General features: G+C 41.8%; 1 protein-coding gene across 1 annotated transcript in view; it reads left to right on the forward strand.

Annotated features, from left to right (window-relative positions):
* The window catches only part of KLHL3 (kelch like family member 3), a 119,007-nt gene that overhangs the window by 22,297 nt on the left and 76,383 nt on the right, over positions 1-20,327 (forward strand). Inside the window, exons 3-4 of the mRNA XM_004384689.1 lie at positions 3,865-3,971; positions 15,552-15,673. Of these exons, the coding sequence (XP_004384746.1) occupies positions 3,865-3,971; positions 15,552-15,673 (229 nt within the window). The remainder of the gene's footprint in view (positions 1-3,864; positions 3,972-15,551; positions 15,674-20,327) is intronic.

Consider the following 20,327-nt stretch of genomic DNA (forward strand, 5'->3'; position numbering starts at 1 on the left):
CCTTTTGTGACTGACTTATTTCACTCAGCATAATGTCCTCCAGTTTCATCCATGTTATGAGATGGTTCACAGATTCATTGTTGTTCTTTCTCATTGCATAGTACTCCATTGTGTGTATGTTGATGAATAATATTACATTGTATGAATATACCACATTTTATTTATCCATTCATAAGTTGATGGACATTTGGGTTGTTGCCACCCTTTGGCTATCATTAATAATGCTGTTATGAACATTTGTGTACAAGTTTTTGTGTGAACATATTTTTATTTCTTTTGAGTATATACCTAGAAGTGGGATTGCAGGGCATATGATAACTCTATGTTTAACCTTTTGAGGAACTGCCAGACTGTTTTCCAAAGTGGCCGAACCATTTTACATTTCCACCAGCAGTTTCCGAGGGTTCTGCTTTCTGAACATTCTCACTGACACTTGTTACTATCTGTCTTTTTGATTATATCCATCTTAATGGGTCTGAAGTGGTATCATTATGGTTTTAATTTGCATTTCCCTGGTGACTAATGACGTTGAACATTGTTTTACGTGCTTATTGGCCATTAGTATGTCGTCTTTAGGGAAATGTCAAGTCAAATCCTTTGCCAATTTTTTTAATTGGGATATTTGTCCTTTTTATTGTTGAGTTGTAAGGGTTCTTTATATTTCTAGATACAGGTCCCTCGTTAGATACATGATTTGCAAAAGTTTTCTCCAATTCTGTGGGTAGTCTTTTCACTTTCTTTATGGTGTCTTTGAAGTGCAAAAGTTTTTAATTGTAATAATATTTAACTTATCTTTTTTTTTTTTCTGTTTTTTGCTTTTGGTGTTAAATCTAAGAAACTATTACCTAATACAAAGTTATGAAGACTTACCCCTATGTTTCCTTGTAAGAGTTTAATAATTTTAACACTTACATTTAGGTCTTTGTTCCACTTTGAGTTAATTTTTAACATATGGTTTGAAGTAGGGGTCTAACTTCATTCTTTTGCATGTAGATATCCAGTTGTCCCAGCACCATTTGTTGAAAAGACTGTACTTTCCCAGTTGAATTATCTTGGTATGCTTGTTGAAAATCCATTGCCTCAGAAAAGAAGGATCTTATAGAGTCCTGGTAAATGGAATGAGAGTGCTCATGGGCCATGCTGTGCTTCAGGACTGCCTCTTCCCTCTTCTATGCGCAGTGGATGCATAGAGATGTCTCTAGTGTGCAGACAGGCTTCCCATCCCCCCTTCATTCCTCCCCAAGGGAAAGCACACCTTGAGTTTTTGGCAAGTTTCTCTTGGTTGCTTTCCAGAGTTTGAGTTTCTCTGGCCTTAATATGCACTTCCCACTCATCAGAACTGCTCTCTGTAATTTACTTAAGTGGCTTCTAAAACCTCATTCCCCTCCATTCTTGTCCCTTTCCCATTTGTTCAAGAATCATCAGCAACTCTGGGTCAGTGTGAGATATCTCACTCTGACATTTGCTTGTTCAGCTCTTAGCACTGAAAATTTGCTCAGCATTTCTGATCCATCTGTGTCAACAGTTTCCTTATATTGGAATACTGATTACCAAAAGAAAAGAAAACAAACAAACAAAACTCCCTAAACCAAGTTGCCCTTAAATAGCAATGATAACTCCATTTTCTCCCTAAAATCCTTAATAGAAGTGAAAATGTCCAAGATAAGCCTATTCATATTAGGAACAAATTTTTTAAGTAAATTTTGACCATACTGAAAAACCAGCCTGTTTTAAGATGACATGCAATCCCGTTTGTTTCCATGATATACGTCCCAAAGGTAACTAAGACAGGTGAGAAAACTGTGGTGAAGTCATTTGTCCATACTCTCATCTAGGGCAGAGCCAGTACTCTTCCCACCTGAGCTGGTTTATTCTGATAAAGTTGTTTGGGGCCTGTAGTTCACTGCGGTGTGACATCCCACCCCTGGTTTCTGTTTCTTGGTGTCCAGAGGTCTCACCCTACCCAGGAGTCCCCTCACTGTGCCTTATTCTATGTGCTGAACCTTTTTTCTTTTTCCTAACCACCTCTCCCTATTAGCGCTAACCTGCCTTTTGCCTTTTCCCATCTAAGTGTCAACCAGTCATGAGGCATTGTGCTACAGTGGAAAGAGCACTATATCCAGAGTCAGGAGAACTAGATTCAAGATTGACGCATCTGTGGCTCTGGACAAGTCACTTTACTTCACTGAACATCGTAGACCAGATGATCTCTAAGGGCATTTGTGACTCTACCCTTCTCAGGCTTTATGATTCTATTCCTCTGATAAGTGAACCTGAAAAAACATTTAAATGATTGGCAATGGCTTAATGTCCTACACCAGGGACGGAAAATATATATCTCTCTTTATGTGTCAACCACAGCAAACTCATTCATTGGTTTCAGCACTCTCCCGCCAAACCTAGTCATGGCTTCAGACTTCTCAAACCAATATAGTGTGTTAAATCCACTACCAGCGGATCACAGTTGAAATCTGTTTGTCCTGTTTATATTTCCTCCTACCTGCAGTGCTTTAATTCAAAGGAAGGTGGTGATCAGGACACCACAGAAGTTAAGAGCACAGGCTCTGGGGTTCCTTTGTCTGTGTTCAAATCCTATCTTCATTGCTGTCTTTCTGTGTGACCTTGGAAAAGTTATTTAACTTCTTTGGGCCTCAATTTTGTCATCTGTAATATGGGGATAGCAATAGCCCTACCTTAAACAATTGTTGTTAGCTGCCGTTGAGTTTGACTCTGACTCATTGCAAAACATTGCCTTGTTCTGTCTGCATCATTCTCACAATTTCCAGCATATTCAAGTCTATCATTTTGGCTATTGTGCCAGTTCATCTCACTGAGGGTCTCCCATTATTGGCCCTCTAGTTCATCAAACATGATATCCTCCTCTAGCGATTGATCCGTCCTGTTGACATGTCCAAAGCAAGCAAGTCAAACAATGTTCTAAAGGATTTTAGGAAGGATTAAATGAAATAATATATGTAAAGAAGTACTTAGAATAGTGCCTGGCAGATGTAACTCAGTAAATGCTAACTATTATATTAATGATTGGCATGATAAGAACATGGAAGGCTGGTAAAGGAAAAATTCTTGGGTTTGCAGTGCTTGTGGCATCCTTTCAATCACCAAAATAGCCAAATATCCACTCAGTCTGTGAGTGTGGATTGATCTCATTTCATTCATTCATCTATTAAAAATTTTAAGGCCTTCTATGTGCTAGGCGTGCAGCCAGGTTTCGAGGGTAAAACAGTAAATAAGACAAGTTCCTTTCAGAGTTTACAGAGTAGTGGTGAAAAACAAGTAAGACAATTACAATATTCTTGATAATTGCAATGACTGGAGTTTGCACAAAGTCTTTAGGGCACACTGTGTGTATAGGGGGAGTCTTCTTAGTGATAATGCTATATCTGGGTGGGAGAAGAAATAGCTGAGTCCTGCCGATCTGGCTTGAGTCTTCCAAGTATTCTGGATGTAGTGGATCCCTTGGCGAATTGTTAATACTTGCTCTCACTGGCGTCTCACCTCAGCAGCATGCTCATGCTCCTCAGCATTCACTCAGCCATTCAGTTGACAGCACTGAGCTTTTCCCACTGCTCCTTGAGCTACTCTCCCCCTAAGCCTCAGTCAGAGCTCATGGAGTTGGGAAGCAGAGAGGTGAAGACAAATGAAGGGGCCCTGAATTTGCAGCCACAGTGTAGTTGAATCTCTCTGTGTGACTTTGAAAAGCATAAATATCAGACTTATCAGGGACTTGGAAAAGTCAATGAGTTCATCCCCTGCCTAACTCAAGATAGAACATGTCCCTTGTATGGCTAGGGGTGAGTATGTTCGTGCTGTGACCCACCCTGTTTCCTCACTGATATCTTACAGTAAGCAGCTGTTGTGTGACGTGATGATCATAGCAGAAGATGTCGAGATTGAAGCCCACCGTGTGGTCCTGGCAGCCTGCAGCCCCTACTTCTGTGCGATGTTCACAGGTATGGTGAGGACAAACAATAGCTCACAGTTAAGGGGCCGCAGCCCCACTGGGAGAACATTGTGGGTGGTGACATGAGGGAAGGGAGGGAAGAGAAGTCTATGAAATTCACCCTAAGGAGCTTCTGTGTATCAGATACTTTGCTTTGCACTGTGGAGGACTTGATGGAACCATAGCTGAGCCAGGCCAGTCATATATCTAGCCCTATGTCAACTTGTTCTCTGTGAGGTAAGAGGAGGTGGAATCTTATAGTCTCTTAGTTCTCAAACTTCGGCATGCATCAGAATCATGTGGGGAGCTTGTTAAAAATTTAGATTCCTGAGCTCATCCCCAGGCTTTCTGATCTCTTATTTTGCAGATGAGGGACACTGAGGCTGAGAGAAAAGAAAGGACTTACCATTTGTCACACAATCAATGAGTGACTCTTGGCTTCTTGACTTCCAGGCCCAGGGTGCTCTGTCAGCTGGTCCACATCTTGTACTTCCCTAGCCCTTCCTTCAAAGCAGGGGCCAGGGCCTCCTCTAGCCTTTGCAGGGGTGTGGAAGAGATTTGGGAGAACTGATAGCCTTTGCCAACTTTTCAGGGAGCACCTGTTTCCTGGGCATACCACATAGACTTGTTCACCTATTCCACATGTGTTATTTCTGGGACTGAATTCCCTGAAACTCATGGGCTGAGCTTCCTGTCTGTAGTTCCTCAATTTGTCTAGACCAGGCACACGTAGTGTTCCATTAATCACTGCTGACTAAAGGAGGCCGGCCATCTGATTGAGCTTGGTGATACCCCCAGACTGGGTTAGATGACCCTTCCACATGCTCACCAAGTACTCTGTGCTTACTCTGAGTGTGGTGACTATCACTCTATACTCTTGTCTGTTTTCTGGTGTGTCTGCAGTGCCCATGCGCTAGCTTCTCATGTCATTAGCTGCAGTTTCCTGCTCAAATGCCTCCTCTTTAGAGAGGCCCCCTCTGACCACCCGAGCCATAGTTTCAACACCCTGTCTCTTTCTGTCCCATAACTTGACTTTAGATACATATTTTCATAATATTTATCACCATCTGAAATCATCTTGGTTGGTTCCTTATGTGTTGTTTTTCTGTTTCTCCTCACTAGAATATAAGCTCTGTGAGGACAGGGGCCTTATTGTACTTGTTACTCTATCGTGAACACCTGGTACACAGTAGGTACTCAAATATTTTTTGAATGAGTGAATGAAATGCCTCTTATATTTGATTGTGAAGCTTGGGTACTTGGGTACCGTGTCTTGTCATTGCTGAATCCTCAGTGCCCAACACAAGGCCTGGTATTAAGGAAGTCCTGAGTAAGAGAAGGTTGAAAGAATGAACATGGGCTTGCTCAGAACGGATGAGTGCAGGTACTTTTTAGATAAGTGGACTCTAACCCTTTTCCTAATACAGCACACAGCCTCGGTGGGGCAAGAGTTGTTCTTGTTGGAGGAGACATGGCACTTGTGTTTTGGGAGTTCCTCGTGTGTGTCCCCCTTGGTTCATCATGTGAAGGAGCTGGTCTCAACTCGGAGCTATGCTTCTGCTAAGAGTAGCAAACCACTGTTACTTCCTATTGACCTTGGGTCAGGAATTTTCATAGTGTAGCCTGGAAAGCAAGCTATTTCACTGGAAATTTTGAGCTGCATTCTCTTTGGAGTAGTCTCAAACCCTAGTAGCAAGGTGTTTCTTTTTTTTTTTCTTTCTCCGTCCCATTTCTCTTCCTTTTAAAATAATACATTTTGTTGGCAACAGTTCTTTAGCTGTAACTTCAACTGTCAATCATTCTTCTTTGTGTGTGTGGTTTGGAAAAATCAGTGTTGAGAGGAATCTGTTTGGGATTGCAATGAATTGTAGCGTTGGCTCCATTTTCACTAGAACTTGCCTCAGGGCATGATGGATGTACCTTAGCAAAAACAAGGTGATGTTAGAAATTGGCAGAAAAGGTACTTCAGGAGCAGGTCTTGGATTCTGATACTTGAAGGGAGGAGAGAATCAAGAGAGGAAAGCAGTCTAATGTGATGCCTGTCCCAAGCTTTCTGTTGAATCTGGTAGCCATCCATTCTCATATCCATCATCCATCTAAATGCTATTCACATATGTTCATTGCAGAAAAAAATTTAGAAAATGTGGGCAAGCAAAAAGTAAAAAATTATATCTAATACAACATTTAGATAAGATTTTGGTTTATATCTTTTCAGATTTTACATTTATAAATGTATACATACATGAAATATATTTTTTGCATAAATAAGTTTATTTTATATGTATAGTTTAATAGTCTCTTTTGACTTTTTGAAGCACTTATTTAAAAAACTGGCTGTTCATCTTTCTGGATGTTTTTCCCCCCTAACTGCTATTCATCCTTCCTAACTCCTACTCATCCTTCATCAATGCTTAAGCATCACTTCCGCAGGGAGGCTTTCCATACTCCCCCCAGATGAGGTTAAATCTCTTTGCTATTTACTTTCATGGTACCTTAATGCTTCTCTTTAGTAACACTCCTCATCTCATCACTTGTTCAATATCTGATTTCCTTGATCAGTCATAAGCTTTATAAGGGCAAGAACTGTATTTTTTAATTTACTGCCTAGCATGATCTTCATAGTAGGTGCTCAACAAAAATTTGTTGAATTGGCCTTAGCAATATATCATGAATATCTTTACATGTCAATGAAATCACATTACATCATGATTTTAAATAGCTTTGTAAGTTTCTATCATGTGGGTGTATCCTAATTTAAAAATGATTTCCTTATTTGTTAGAAATTATAGTTCTTTCTAATATTTTGCCATTATAAATAATGTTATAATGGGCATCTTTGTATCTTAAATTTTTATTTATGTTCCTGATTATTTCCTTAGAACATATTCCTAGAATAAGAAATAGTTGTACATTTTAAGACTCCTGACACACATGCCAAGTTGCCCTCCAGAACAGTTATACCAGCTTATGCTCCCATCAACAATATATGAGATGTATGTATATTTGAAGTCCTTTGGTTTTGCTTAAGTCTTGGTAAACCAAAAACCAAACCCACTGCCATTGAGTTGATTCTGACTCACAGCAACCCTGTAGGACGGAGTAGAATTGCGCCATAGAGTTGCCAAGGCTGTAAATCTTTATGGAAGCAGACTACCACATCTTTCTGCTGTGGAGCGGCTTGTGGGTTTGAACCTCTGACTTTTCAGTTAGTAGCTGAGCACTTAACCACACAGGTACAAAACAAAACAAATCGGTAACATTGCAAAATTTTGTTGTAATTATCAGGTTCAGGTTCAAAATACATAAAATTAGTAATGAAAAGGCCCAGCTGACTATTATTAAGTCCATTTCTATGGGCATGTTTAAGGTCAAAAGGAAAAGAAAATACATATGGTTTTCTTTTAACTTGAGTGTGGTTAGGATTTTTTACTCAGGCTCAAAGTCTTTTTAATTTTTTGTCCTTTGAGCTCGTGTTGCTCAAATGTGCTGTGGTGGTTCCAGATACCAACTCCACAATCCTTGACCATGTCTTCCCAAAATAACTTGGAATAAATGTGAAATAGAGGTCTGAGTGCCCGCTGGAGAGTATCCAAACACAACCAGCCTGTGAGAAGATCAGGGATGGGCAGTCAACCTAATTGTCCTTCACTCTTTTCAGCATAGTATGACTGGAGAGGCCAACAGTGCTGTGATCTGCTTATCTTTTTGCTATATGTATGGAATACGTAAGATGCCAGGTTTGCCTCCTCTCCTCCTCCAGCCAGTACCTCCATCCCAGGGGTAACAATTTTCCCAAAATAGCATAGTTTTCCTTTCTTTTTATCATGCCCATTTACTATGGATCCTGCGTATTATGGCATTTGTCCTCTGTATGTGTCCCTGACCTACATGGCAACTAAATACTTTTTAAAACATCCCCATTTTATAGGTCTAAAGGAACAGAGGTCTAAAGAAGATGTGGTCTCAGGGTCTTATGCCCATCACTATTCCTAAAAGATGTTTGGGCTTCATCCCAAATGAAGCCCTGGGAGTGAGCTGTCCCACTCTTCTGGTTCTATTGTATGTACGGTAAGCAGTGGCTGATTAGGTTGGTTTTTTTTTTTTTTTAAAGAAAAGTTACTGTCTTGTTTTTATAAGATTTAGGCTGATGTTCAACTGCTTTCTTTAAACATACGGTAAGTAACAGTAAGATGGAGAGGTCAGGGACGTGCTGGGTGTAAGAGGCAAGGGGCTTGGAATTGGAGTGGACACTGATGATGCACAAAGCAGAACAATGAGGGCCACTCACTCACTCAACTCCCATGTATGCACTCATTCCATAGAAACTTGGTTCCATCCATTCTGCAGACCAGACCCTGCCAGGCCCTGGCCTGTCACTGTGTTTTGGGTGTTTGCATGGTGTCTTAATGCCTTTAAAGAACTTCATGCAACATGCAACTCAGCAGGATTTAACCCAAGGCAACGGGGCACAGAGGGAGGGGGACTAGGGAATAGAATCCTTTCTTTGGACAAAGTGGGCCTTGAGGGAGGCTGTGGAGTAGTAGCAGTAGTAGATAGAGCCTGGTTTCTGAGGTTTTGCCCCTGAGGAGTCAGGGATTGGGTAGAATAGTTCAGAAAAAAGGGATGGCAGCATCCGGGACTACCTGGGATTAAGGAGTAATGGCCTTACCTTCCATGTGACTGTCTTCCAGAGGTATTCTCCTTTGGGCTGAACCAACAGTGACATAGGGTTTCTTCTTTCTGTCCCTAACACATCACATCTAAATCAGGTATCCTTTTCTGTCTTAGGAAACCCAGATTTGGGAGTGAGGGGTACAGTGTCTAATATGTTGTTCTTTTTTTTTTTTTTTTTTATTGTTGTGCTTTAAGTGAAAGTTTACAATTCAAGTTAGTCTCTCATACAAAAATTCATACATACATAGTCATGTGACCCTTGTTGCTCTCCCTGTACTGTGACAGCACACTCCTCCTTTCTACTCCAGATTTCCCGTGTCCATTCAACCAGCTCCTGACCCTCTCTGCCTTCTCATCTTGCCTCTGGACCAGAGCTGCCCATTTAGTCTCATGTATCTACCTGAGCTAAGAAGCACACTCTTCACGAGTATCATTTCACGTCCCATAGTCCAGTCTAATCTTTGTCTAAAGAGTTGGCCTTGGGAAAAATTTTAATTTTGGGCTAACAGAGAGTCTGGGGGCCATGTCTTCCAGGGTCCCTCCAGTCTCAACCAAACCATTAAGCTTGGTCTTTTTACTAGAATTTGAGTTTTGCACCCCATTTTTTATTTTGTTCTTTTTTAAAAAAAATAAAAACTACATAACACAACATTTGCCAGTTCAACATTTTTCAGGTATACAATTTAGTGATATCAATTACATTAGTTATGTTGTGCAACCATCATCCATAATCATTGCCAAATTTCTCATCACCATAAACAGAAACTCAGTGCTTCCGAAACAATGACTTCCTCTTTCCCTGTCCTCCCCACCCCTGTCACCGCTAATAAACTTTGATCTCTATACATTTGCCTATTGTTATTTCATATAAGTGAGATCATATAATGTTCGTACTTTTGTGGTTGACTTATTTCATTCAACATGTTTTCAAAGTTATCCATGTTATAGTATGTATCAGGACTTCATTTTTTTTTTATGGGTAAGTAATATTTAATGTGTTGTTTTTGATGCAGAAATGGTAAGGTTTTTTCAAGAAGTGATTTGGATTGTGGTTCAACAGAGGACTAAGTAGTGCTTAGGAAGAGAGCTCACTATTCAGCCACCCACCACCCTCCCATTAAGGTGCAGCTGGTTTGACTGAGCTGGTCTGGGGTCAACTTGTCTGGGCTTAGAGTATATCAGGCTTGAAATCCAGGTTGAGGATCACCATTGGTAGGGAATGTTTTATGAATGTTTGTAGAGGAGGTTGGAGTTGTGATGCGGAGGCCTCTTTGCTAAGGATTAAACACAAGAGTGGTAAAGCCACCTTGCATTGGGAGATCCTGACTCCAGCATTTAACAGGTGTGTGGGAAATTCATTTAACCTCTCTGATCCTCAATTTTCTTATCTGTGAGACTGGAATAATAATAACCAGGGAAGAAATGCAGGTAATGGGTATAAGGCATCCATCACAGAGTAGGTGCTTAATAAAATTTATTCTTATTATTTGTGGAGTACTTCATAGCTTCCAAAACTCTTGTGGATGTTAGGGGTGGCTGGAATGATGCTGCCCTGATGGTGGTTAGGGTTGATTTGAACGTCTATATAACTACACAGGCCATTCCCTCCCGACTTGAAGCCCCACTGGCAGGATTCAAGGAGGTGGCATTTCTGTCTCTCATGTGAAGTTAATGTGTGACTTAGGCCTTGATGCTCAGCTCTAGACAACTGAATTGGCAACCCAAACGTTAAGACTTAGACAGATGAGGATTAGAGGAAAGAAAGTTTAATAACCATCTTAACACACGTGAAGGATGCTTGTGCAAAGGATAAGGACCTTCTGTTTTCTTTCTACTCAGAACATACAGCTGAACTGCAGCAGTAAGAATTCAAGTTAGGAGTGAGGAAAAGTTCTATAACATAAGGACTCTTGAACATACCTTTTTCTTACCTTTAAAGACATAAGACTTTGTAGGGTGGTTTGTGGTTTAGCTATGGTTCTTCAAAGACCTGCCAGACAATCTACCATTCGTTTCTCATTCTTGAGGCTTCTTCTACTGAATAATTGGGTTGGGTTTTATACTAATGATCTAAAGAAGACGAACTAGTGATTTTCTCAACCTCTCAAGTCTCCTGTGATAGTGAAAAATATTCCTCTTTCATTCTTCAAGTCCTGCCTCCTCCCTCCTTCTCCTCTTTTTTGGTCTCTCTCCTAAAAAGACCTCAATGTGCATGTAATGTGCTTGCTAGGATCTAGAACTATGACTTGGACACTTAATACCAAATACAGCTGTGGGGTTGCTTACTGTCATAGGCTCTCTATGGTTATCAGAGACTGCTAGGTGCAGGGCCCTAAGGTAGAATCTGAGAATTCAAAGAATTTCAAGGCATAGTCCTTTAGTCCAGGCCACTATCATCTCTCACCTGATTTACTGCAGCAGACTTTTAAATGGTCACCTTACCTCCTCTTTTTTTCCCCACTTCCCATTTTCCACATTGCAGCTACAGTGATCTTTCCAAAATATAAATCTGATGTGTCCCTCACCTGCTTAAAATCTGTCAGGGGCTCCCCATTGCCTGTAGGATGAGTCTAAACTCTTTAGCATGGCCTGCAAGGCCCTCGTGGTCCAGACCCTACTTACATCTCCAGCCTCATCTCACCATCCCTCCCTTTTCATGCCGTGTTCTAGTCAGACTGAATGTCTCAGGTTTCCCAGAACAGGTCATGCTCTTTCTTACCTCCAGATATTTACATAGGCTTTTCCCTCAGCCTGGAATACTTTTCCTTTATACTCACTGCTCTTCTGAATAGCTATGACTCCTCCTTCAGATCTCAGCTTAGATCAGTGGTTCTTAGCCATTATGGATCAATCGGATGAAAATAATAGACAGTCTTACCAGGAAAGCAAATATGTGCTCTTGTGTACTAACGGTTTTACATACAGCTCAGGGTGCCGGAATCCCTGGCTTAAGAGCCTTTCAGCCCCCTGTCTAGCACTTAACTCACTGTGTGCAATTATGGGCTTACTTATTTTTCCACTAGACTGAACTACATGAAGGCAGGGCCATGACTTGTTTACCATTGTGTTCTCTGGGCCTAGCATGTTTCTTGAATGAGTGAATGAATTAATGAATGAATATCTGCCCTTGAGCAGATCATGTTCTGTTTGGAGGAACAGGACAAGATGGCCAGGCAGAAGATGGAAGAGCAACTGGCAGACATTCTCTAAAAGTTCAGAGCCAGCAGTGGCTCTTGTTCTGTTTTCTAGAAATATGTCGTCGGAATATTAGAAGTGAGTGAATGAGCAAGAATTACCAAGCATTTACTGCTTTCTTGCCCTCAGGAATTACTGAAGCCCATAGAATTTTGAGATGTCAAGAGAAAGCCTCCTTTTTTCCCTTTTCCCCCTCCTGTCAACAAATATTTTTTTAAGTACTTGTTATATGCCAAGACCTGTGTTAGGTGTTGAGGATGCCACAGCAAATAAGCTTGATGAGACCCCAGCCCTTTTGGTTCTTGCTTGCTAGGCATTAAGTACTAAGTTGTCAGAATTTGGACCAAGTCCTTGAGTTTGGGAATACTTTTATCAAGGTCATTAGCTAGGGTCATGTTTAAATTGCAGAGGGACTTATTAGAAATTGCATGGGGTCTGGAGTTGGGCCAAAGTTCTATCCCAGTCCTGCCTCCTACTAGCTATGTGTAAATACCTCTTGGAACTCTAATTCTATGATTTGTAAATAGAAGTAGTATCATCTGCTTCTTGGGGTTGTTGTGAGGACTAATGAAGTAATGTGTATAAGCCCTTAGCAGAAGACCTGGCACACAGTAGCAACTATTATTACTACCATTTTCAGTGCTTGTTTAGGCTGAAGGTTTAGTTTGGTGTAGTCATTTTTGCTGGTTCATAAGCAATAATAAGACTGGATCCTACAAGTCTGTATGACTTATTCAGGTCTCCAATTTCCTACATGGGTGCTTTCTTAGAAAATAGCCCATGTTGTTGAGGTCATAGCTTTTCTTCCACATCATTTTTTCCTTGCTTATTGAAATTATATGAACTTAATGTAGGAAATTAGAAATTTCAGAGTTGTGTAAAGAAGCAGGAAAAGTATCTCCCGAAGTCCTACATTATAGAAAACTGTGTCTTAACCTTTTCTAGGTCATAGACCCCTTTGAAAATCTGATAAAAATGATCTGTCACCGCCCCCCTGCCCCAAACAAATAAACAAACAAACTTTTGTACATTTGTACAAACATTTGCATACCATTTCAGGAGTTTCCATTTGTTTCCATTTGTTTACCCCAAAGTTATAAAACCCTAACCTGGCTCCCATGCCCAAATTCCACAGAGAACCGAGGCTGTGTTTTCACATTCACATAAAAGCTTCCGGATCACTCTGTTCTTCCAAATCAAGTTTCACTTTCTTTTTAGTCCTTTTTTTTCCCTAAATTTTGTTTATTTTGTTGTTATTGAGAATATACATAGCAAAGCATACACCAATTCTACCATTTCTACATGTGTAATTTAGTAACATTGATTACATTCTGAGTTCTATAACCATTTTCACCCTCCTTTTCTGAGTTGTTCCTCCCTCATAAACATAAATTCACTGTCCCCTAAGGTTCCTGTCTAATCTTTTGAGTTGCTATTGTCAGTTTGATCCCATACAGATAGTTCTTAAAAGAGCACAATGCTCAAAGCAGACTTTTTTTTTTACTAGTTAAGCTAAACCGTTGTTCTGTTTTAAGATGACTTCAAGGGATATTTTTGGTTTAAGGCTTAAAGATTATCTTAGGGAAATAGTTTCAGGGGTTCATCTACCCTCCACAGATCCATTAGTCTTATTTTTTAAAGCTCAAGTTCTTAAACTAAGAACTGGTTATTTTTTATTACTTTTTGTAATATAATTACCCACTGGACCCTCATTAATGAACTTTTTAATAGCTGTTCAGAGAGATAAGTTTAACTAGGATTTCTTTGTATATGCATGTTTTTGGTTATGTGTCTTCAAGTAAATTCAAGATAGACAGCGAAAGCCTGTCCTATGGGTAGGGGAGGAATCCACCATATTTTTCTGTTTCTTCTCCTCTTCATCTTGCCCCTGGGCTCTTTGTGTGGAGGCCTTTCACTGGTGACTTCAGACCTTCTTCCAGCAGCCAAAAAGAAGAGAAAATAGAATGAAGTTTCTGATCCACCTGATCTGGCAGTGAGGGGAGCAGATAGGGCTTGGAAATTTTTTTTCCCCCTCTTTCCTCTCTGTTCCAGAGCCATTCAGATCTAGAAGTACGTCAGGATGGGACTGTGGATTGGTGAGGAATCATGTACGTTTCATGCAGCTTGGAGGTGGGTATCTTCAGCCCACATGCTATACGCTAGTTTCTTGGCTCTGGTACACAAATTCCACAGAGAGAAAACAACTCTCCCAGCTCTGTTTTCACACTTATTTCTTGCAGTCAGGCTGCCTTTTATTTCGGTCTGCAAAGACATATGTCTTCCATCTCTTTTTCTTCTGAAATCAGCAGCTCTTATTGAATGAGCCTGGCTCTAGATAAACCTGTGTGTTGTGTACAGAGGACAGGCCGAAGTACAGGGCCCCACTGTAGAAATGTGGTGGTGCTGCTGCCCTAGGTCGCAGGCCCACATCCACTTTGTCTTGGACTGTTATCAGGGCCTCCCAACTGGTCTCCCGTCTTCTGATTCAGCTTCCACCGGCATCCAAAATTTCACTCAAAAATATCTGTCTGTTGATGTCATTCTTCTGTTTAAAGCCTTTCAATGGTGCTTCGTTACCCTTAGGATAAAGTCTACATTCATCCGTCTGGCTTACAGGGCTCTGCAAGTGCTGGTGCCTTTCCACCTTCCAGTTTTCTTCCTGTCACTGTCACCCCTATGCACCAGCCACCCCAGCCTCTCACCATTCCCCAAATTCATCATTTAGGCACTTTCCTCCTTTATACGTATGTTTCCTACATCCAGATCGTCCTTGCTCACCTTTGCTGCCTGTTGAACACTTCTTCATCCTCTGATAGCCCACTCAAATATGACTTTTTACTAGGATGCCTTTCGAGACCCTCCAGGCAGGGTTTACTGCTCCCTTCTCCACATTTTTGAGATTTAGTATAGTGTAGTGGTTACAAATGTGGGCTCTAGAGTCTTACTCCCTGGGTTTCAGTCCCAGCCTGGCCCCTTCCTAGATGTGTGACTGTCAGCAAAATAAATTACTTACCCTCCCATGCCCCAATTTCCTCAACTGTAAAGTGGGGATAGTACTAATAAACCTCATAGGTTGTTGTGAGAATTAAAAGAGGCAACAGTTTAAAGTGCTTAGTACAGTGCCTAGCCATAATTAACCAAAACTTTGGTTGCCATTAAGTTGACTAGTTGACTCCAACTCATGGTGACCCCGTGTATGTCAACATAGCACTGTGCTTCATAGGATTTGCAATGGCTGATTTTTTGGAAGTAGATTGCCAGGCCTTTCTTCCAAGATGCCTCTGGGTGGACTCAAACCTCCAGTGTTTTGGTTAGCAGCTGGGCATATTAACCATTTTGCCATCTCTATAACTATTTTTATATATCTATGCTCCTTGAGGACACATGCTATATCTTGTTTGCTTTGCCTAGCCCTGTGTGTAGAAGTCCACAGTCAATGCTGGTTGAATGAATTATTGCACAGATTTGCCTTCATTTTGAAATGGGGAACAGGTAGATTGGGGAATACTTAACCTTGGATTTGCAAATGATCATATGGCCAAAGTAGAAGTGACCTTGATGTCAGCTGGCTTATCCTTTTCAGAGCATGGATCCCTTCTGCTGCCTCCTGGAGCACAGACAGTGTTTTTATGTTGCCAGGACAGGACAGGAGGCCACGTGAAAGTTAAGCATACCCTAGACACCAAGTTCATGTCCATTTTGTTTTTATTTTGAACTGTAGGTGACATGTCTGAGAGTAAAGCCAAGAAGATTGAAATCAAGGATGTGGACGGGCAGACACTGAGTAAGCTGATTGACTACATCTATACCGCTGAAATTGAGGTCACCGAAGAGAACGTCCAGGTAAACCCAGCCCCAGCTAATAGCTCAGTGTATTACATAGTTATTGCCCACTGCTTTACGTGCATTATTTCATTTAACTTTCACAGTGACTCAGTGTGCAACTGAAGAGGCAACTAAAGCTTCAAAGAGGCTAGGTGACTTGCTTTGGGTCACATGGCCAGTGGATAAGTGAACTGACCCTCAAACTCATGCCTGCCTGACTCTGAAACCCACACTCTTAACTACTAGGCTACATTACCTCTGAGTGAGCTTTGGCTTCCAGAGGAGAAAGTCTTTAACTCATGCCAGTTCAAAATCTTGGTGAAGGAAGAACAAGAAGCCTAGTTGACCTAGGTTCTCCCCAGGTTGTCATCTCATCTCAGAGATTTTGAGTATTGGATTGTGAGGCTTTAAAATTTGTTCCTGTTTCAACGTTAGTCCAGCAAATGCCTCTGAGCACCCGTGGGTACCAAGCACCAGGAATGAGCCTCAGTAGGACTATGAGGTTGTGAAATGAGGTGTCATGCCTGTTTCCTCTTTTAACTGCCCTGCCCTCACCCTCAGCCACTGGGAGCCTTGAAAAGAGGGGCCAGCAAAGATAATGCTTCACCCAAAGTTGTGCATCTTTACTGTGGGAACATGAGGTGTCAGCATCATCTGCAGTCAGGGAGATGGTTGAGGGTACGGACCTCTCTCAAGGCCTACAAACCCCTGGGTTAAACACAGGCACAGGACACGCTATTTCTTGTTCTTAAAGATCCTCTTATTTAATCAGAGTTATGGAAATTAATGTGATGTGATGGGTTTTTTTTTTTTTTTTTTTTTAAAGCACAACGCTACCTTAGTTATTTATTGTGAAGCAGATATCTCTCTAGTGACAAAAATACTTATTTCCCTTATCTAGACCACGACACCCTTTTCCAGGATCTAAGTACTTAGGAGGCTGAGCTGATAATAGTTCATTCATTCAACTCAGCCCAAATGTTTGAGCGCCTGTTAAGTGCCAGTCTTGGGCACTGTGGTTGCAGCAGTGAGCAGTAGAGATTCCATTACCTGCCCTCAAGGAGATCGAAGACTAGTGGTGAAGACAGATGTTCATCAAATATGCACACAAGTAATGTCTATGATAAATGGTGATAAATCCTTTGAAGGAAAAGAATGTTGTACAATGAATGAGAATATTTGGGGAACTCAATAAGGATGGAAAAGGGTATCTGGGAAGGGCTCTTGCAGGAGATGAGGTTTAAGCTGAGGCCTTTGGGATGAGCGAGAGTTAGCTTCGTGTGGTGACTGGTAGTCATAAGGGGTCAGGGCATAGGCAAGTGTGAGGAACACTGCATTTGGGCCTGCAAAGTCTACCCGTGATAGAGCTTGTCTTTGTCTCTGGCGCCTGAGACAGTCTCTTAATTTCTACAGTCATTTGGTCCAGTTCCCCCACCCAAAATGGGTGGGCAATGCATTGGTTACATACTAGGTCTAGCACCAGAATCCAAACAGCTGAATGACTTTTGGGCAGTAACAGTAAGTGGAAAGTAATTTAGTATAAATTGAGTACCAGAGTGAGAGGAGGCTGTAGAATTGTATGATTGGAATTGGGTGGAGCTACTCAGTGAGGTGATTTTGAGCCTGTTTTTGAAGAAATTATTTTAGCTTTCTTCTCCCTTCTCATCATATATCTAATAACATTTTTTTTCTTGTCAAGTACAAAGTGCTTACAGACTTGGATAATTAGAAGATGTTCCATTCTGGGTCTTTATTGCCTGGCTAGGTATTTATCTTTGCAACTTTGGCCTATCCCGGTGGTTGATCTCTCTAAAATTAGTTTACAAAATGGATTATCTTAAAGCAGACAGCAGCAGTTAGCCCAATCAGGGGACTCTGGGGAAAATGGCTTCACAACTGCTTTTTGTAACTACTTTGTGGGGTTGGTGGCAGCGGGTCATGAAGATATGCAGGTTCAGAGGACATGCAGAAATAGTGATGAAACAGGAATTGAGCATGAATAGAGACCTGGGTCCGAGCCTCAGCTTTGCCATTAATTCACAAAGTTCTCTTATTCTAGCCCTTTGCAGGGTCTCAGTTTTTCCATCTGTAAAGTGAGGGCATGAAGTTCAGTGACCTCCTGGGTCCTCCCAGGTCCCTGGCCAGAGAAGACACATACCCTGCCACCCTCTGGCTTGCTTTTCCTGCCTCCTACCAGAGCCTTCCTCACACCCTGCTGACACTTGGCCTCAAAGATCAGTTTTGTCATCTGTAAAAGGCCACCACACTGTCTCCTGCTGGTCTCTTGCCAGTCTCCTGGTTCTGCTGCCTCTCCTACTGCTTGTTCTCTGCCTCTGCTTCTTGCCGTCTTTGATGTTATACCTCTATCTGTCCCCTGGGTCTAGGAGGGTCTCAGCACAGGGATCCCAGGTCCAAAGGACACCTTCCACTCCTGGCTATTCTTTCTTGGTGGTGGTGAGATCCTCTCCTTCCCACCTCTGGGATGGCTCATTTTAAGCCTAGCAGGATGGCAGAACTGACTAGTCCCTTCTTAGGATTCCATAGACCTTATCTGTATGGTTCCACCCAAGTAATTATAACACCATGTTGAGAAAGTCCACACAAAAGTGATCCATTGCATGGCAGAGTGGGGGGTGGGGCGGCATATGCAGGGAGCACAATGTACAACCTTCAGGGAACCGTGTGTTGTTTTGAGTCAATGTGGTGTACCAACTATTCTTTTTCTTCCTCACTTTAAACTGTGGTTTGGTCAGGGGTGACTTTGGGGAAAAACAAAACAAAAAAGGTTGAGAAGAAGAGAGTTTGGATCAAAATGTGGATTCATGCTCTCTGTATCTGCTGAGGCAGTGCTCACAAGTTGTCTACAAAGACAATATTTGTTAAAGATTTGGTGCAATGAGGAGATGAGCCTGGAGGCACTGGGGCTTTCATAAAAGCCTTAAAGGGCAGGGTCAGAGACTTTGGGCTTGGTTACATGGCCTCTGGAGCTGCACCTGTAATGTCTTCCTAGCCACACATACCTTGCAGAGACCATGAGTTGCCTTTCCATGGTGGAGGTGGGCGGTGGTGATGACAGTCATAGCTGACACTTAATGCTCGTTATAAACTCAGCATGTCAGTCACTCCATAGGCATTATTTTCTTATAACCACCCAATGGAGTGCACTAATATGATCCCAGTTTTACTGTTGCTCAAAGGGGTAAATAACCTGCCCAAGGTCACACAGGTAGTAAGTGATAGAGCTAGGATTTAACCCAGCTCTCTCTGACTCGCTGTGTTCTGTGGTTGCGGTAAACTCTAGTTCCTCATTAAATAAATGATTAGAATTTTTACTTTAGCTCATAGTGATTGATAATAATAAAAACGAACATAGCAGAGGAGTGTGCTGTCACAGTATGGGGAGAGGAATTAGGGTCACATAACAATGTATGTATAAATTTCTGAATGGAAGACTAACTTAAAACGTAAACTTCATTTAAACTACAGCAATAAACAAAAAAAAATTAAAAAAAGATTCTATCAGGTGCTGAATAAAGTAGAAATAATGCCGTTAAAAAAAAAAAGAACATAGCATTCTCTATGTACCAAGCACTGTGTTAACTGATTTAAATGTATTACCTCACTTGATCTTCGTAACAAACCTTTAAGGCAGTGCCATTATTCTGCTCGTGTTACTAATGAGGAGACACAGGCACAGAGAGGTTAAGTAATTTGCTGCCAGTCACATGGCTGGTAAGTGTTGAAGTCAGAGTTCAAAGTTCACACTTTTGATCACAGCACTGCTCTGAGATCTCTCCTATTCATCCACACACCTTTCCTCTCTCTTTCTTTCAACAGATTTTTATTTAGCACTTTTTCTGTGCCAGGCCTTGTGCCCAGCGCTGACAGAGAATGAGCCATTGAGTAACTGGGGCAGAAGGGCCTGGGCAGCCCATTTCCTGGCCTCTGACTGGTGCCCTCCTCTATGCATGGCTCTGCCTCCCTGAGATTCCAGGAGTAGGTGCTTTCTGAGGCAGGGCATTTCCTTTTGTTTTTGCTAAAGGAAACAAATTCTGTGACGGGATATCCTCTGCTATGTTTTCATGTTATCCAAGGGAGAGAAAAAACAAGACAGGTCTGTGCGTGAAAAATGGAGGGGAGGCCATTTGCAAGCTAGAGGGAACCTGTAAGCTCTTTGCTGAGGGTCATTCCAAGGCCTCTACAGTTTTCTAAGAACCATAATGTTGAGGTTGCAAAAGGTGGGCTAAATGCTTTTTGACTTAGGGCAATCTTCCACCCTTCGGGTGGTTCCAGCCAACTACTTCTTCCCTGAACAAATCTGTCTTAGAAGAAGTACAGCCAGAATGCTCCTTAGAAGCAAGGATGGCAAGATTTCGTCTCACATACTTTGGCCATGTTATCAGGAGGGATCAGTCCCTGGAGAAGGACATCATGCTTAAAGGGTCAGAGAAAAAGAGGAAGACCCTCAACGAGACAGATTGACACAGTGGCTGCAACGTTGGGCTCAAGCATAAAAACAACTGTGAGGATGGCGCAGGACTGAGCAGTGTTTTGTTCTGTTGTACATAGGGTCCCTATGAGTCGGAACCGACTTGATGGCACCTAACAACAACTTCTTCCCCTGTCTCAGCTTCGACCCTCCAGGGACAAGCAGTACTGCCCTGGGATTCAC

This window comes from Trichechus manatus, unplaced genomic scaffold (assembly GCF_000243295.1).
Source record: "Trichechus manatus latirostris isolate Lorelei unplaced genomic scaffold, TriManLat1.0 scaffold00127, whole genome shotgun sequence".
NCBI classification, from domain to species: Eukaryota; Metazoa; Chordata; class Mammalia; order Sirenia; family Trichechidae; genus Trichechus; species Trichechus manatus.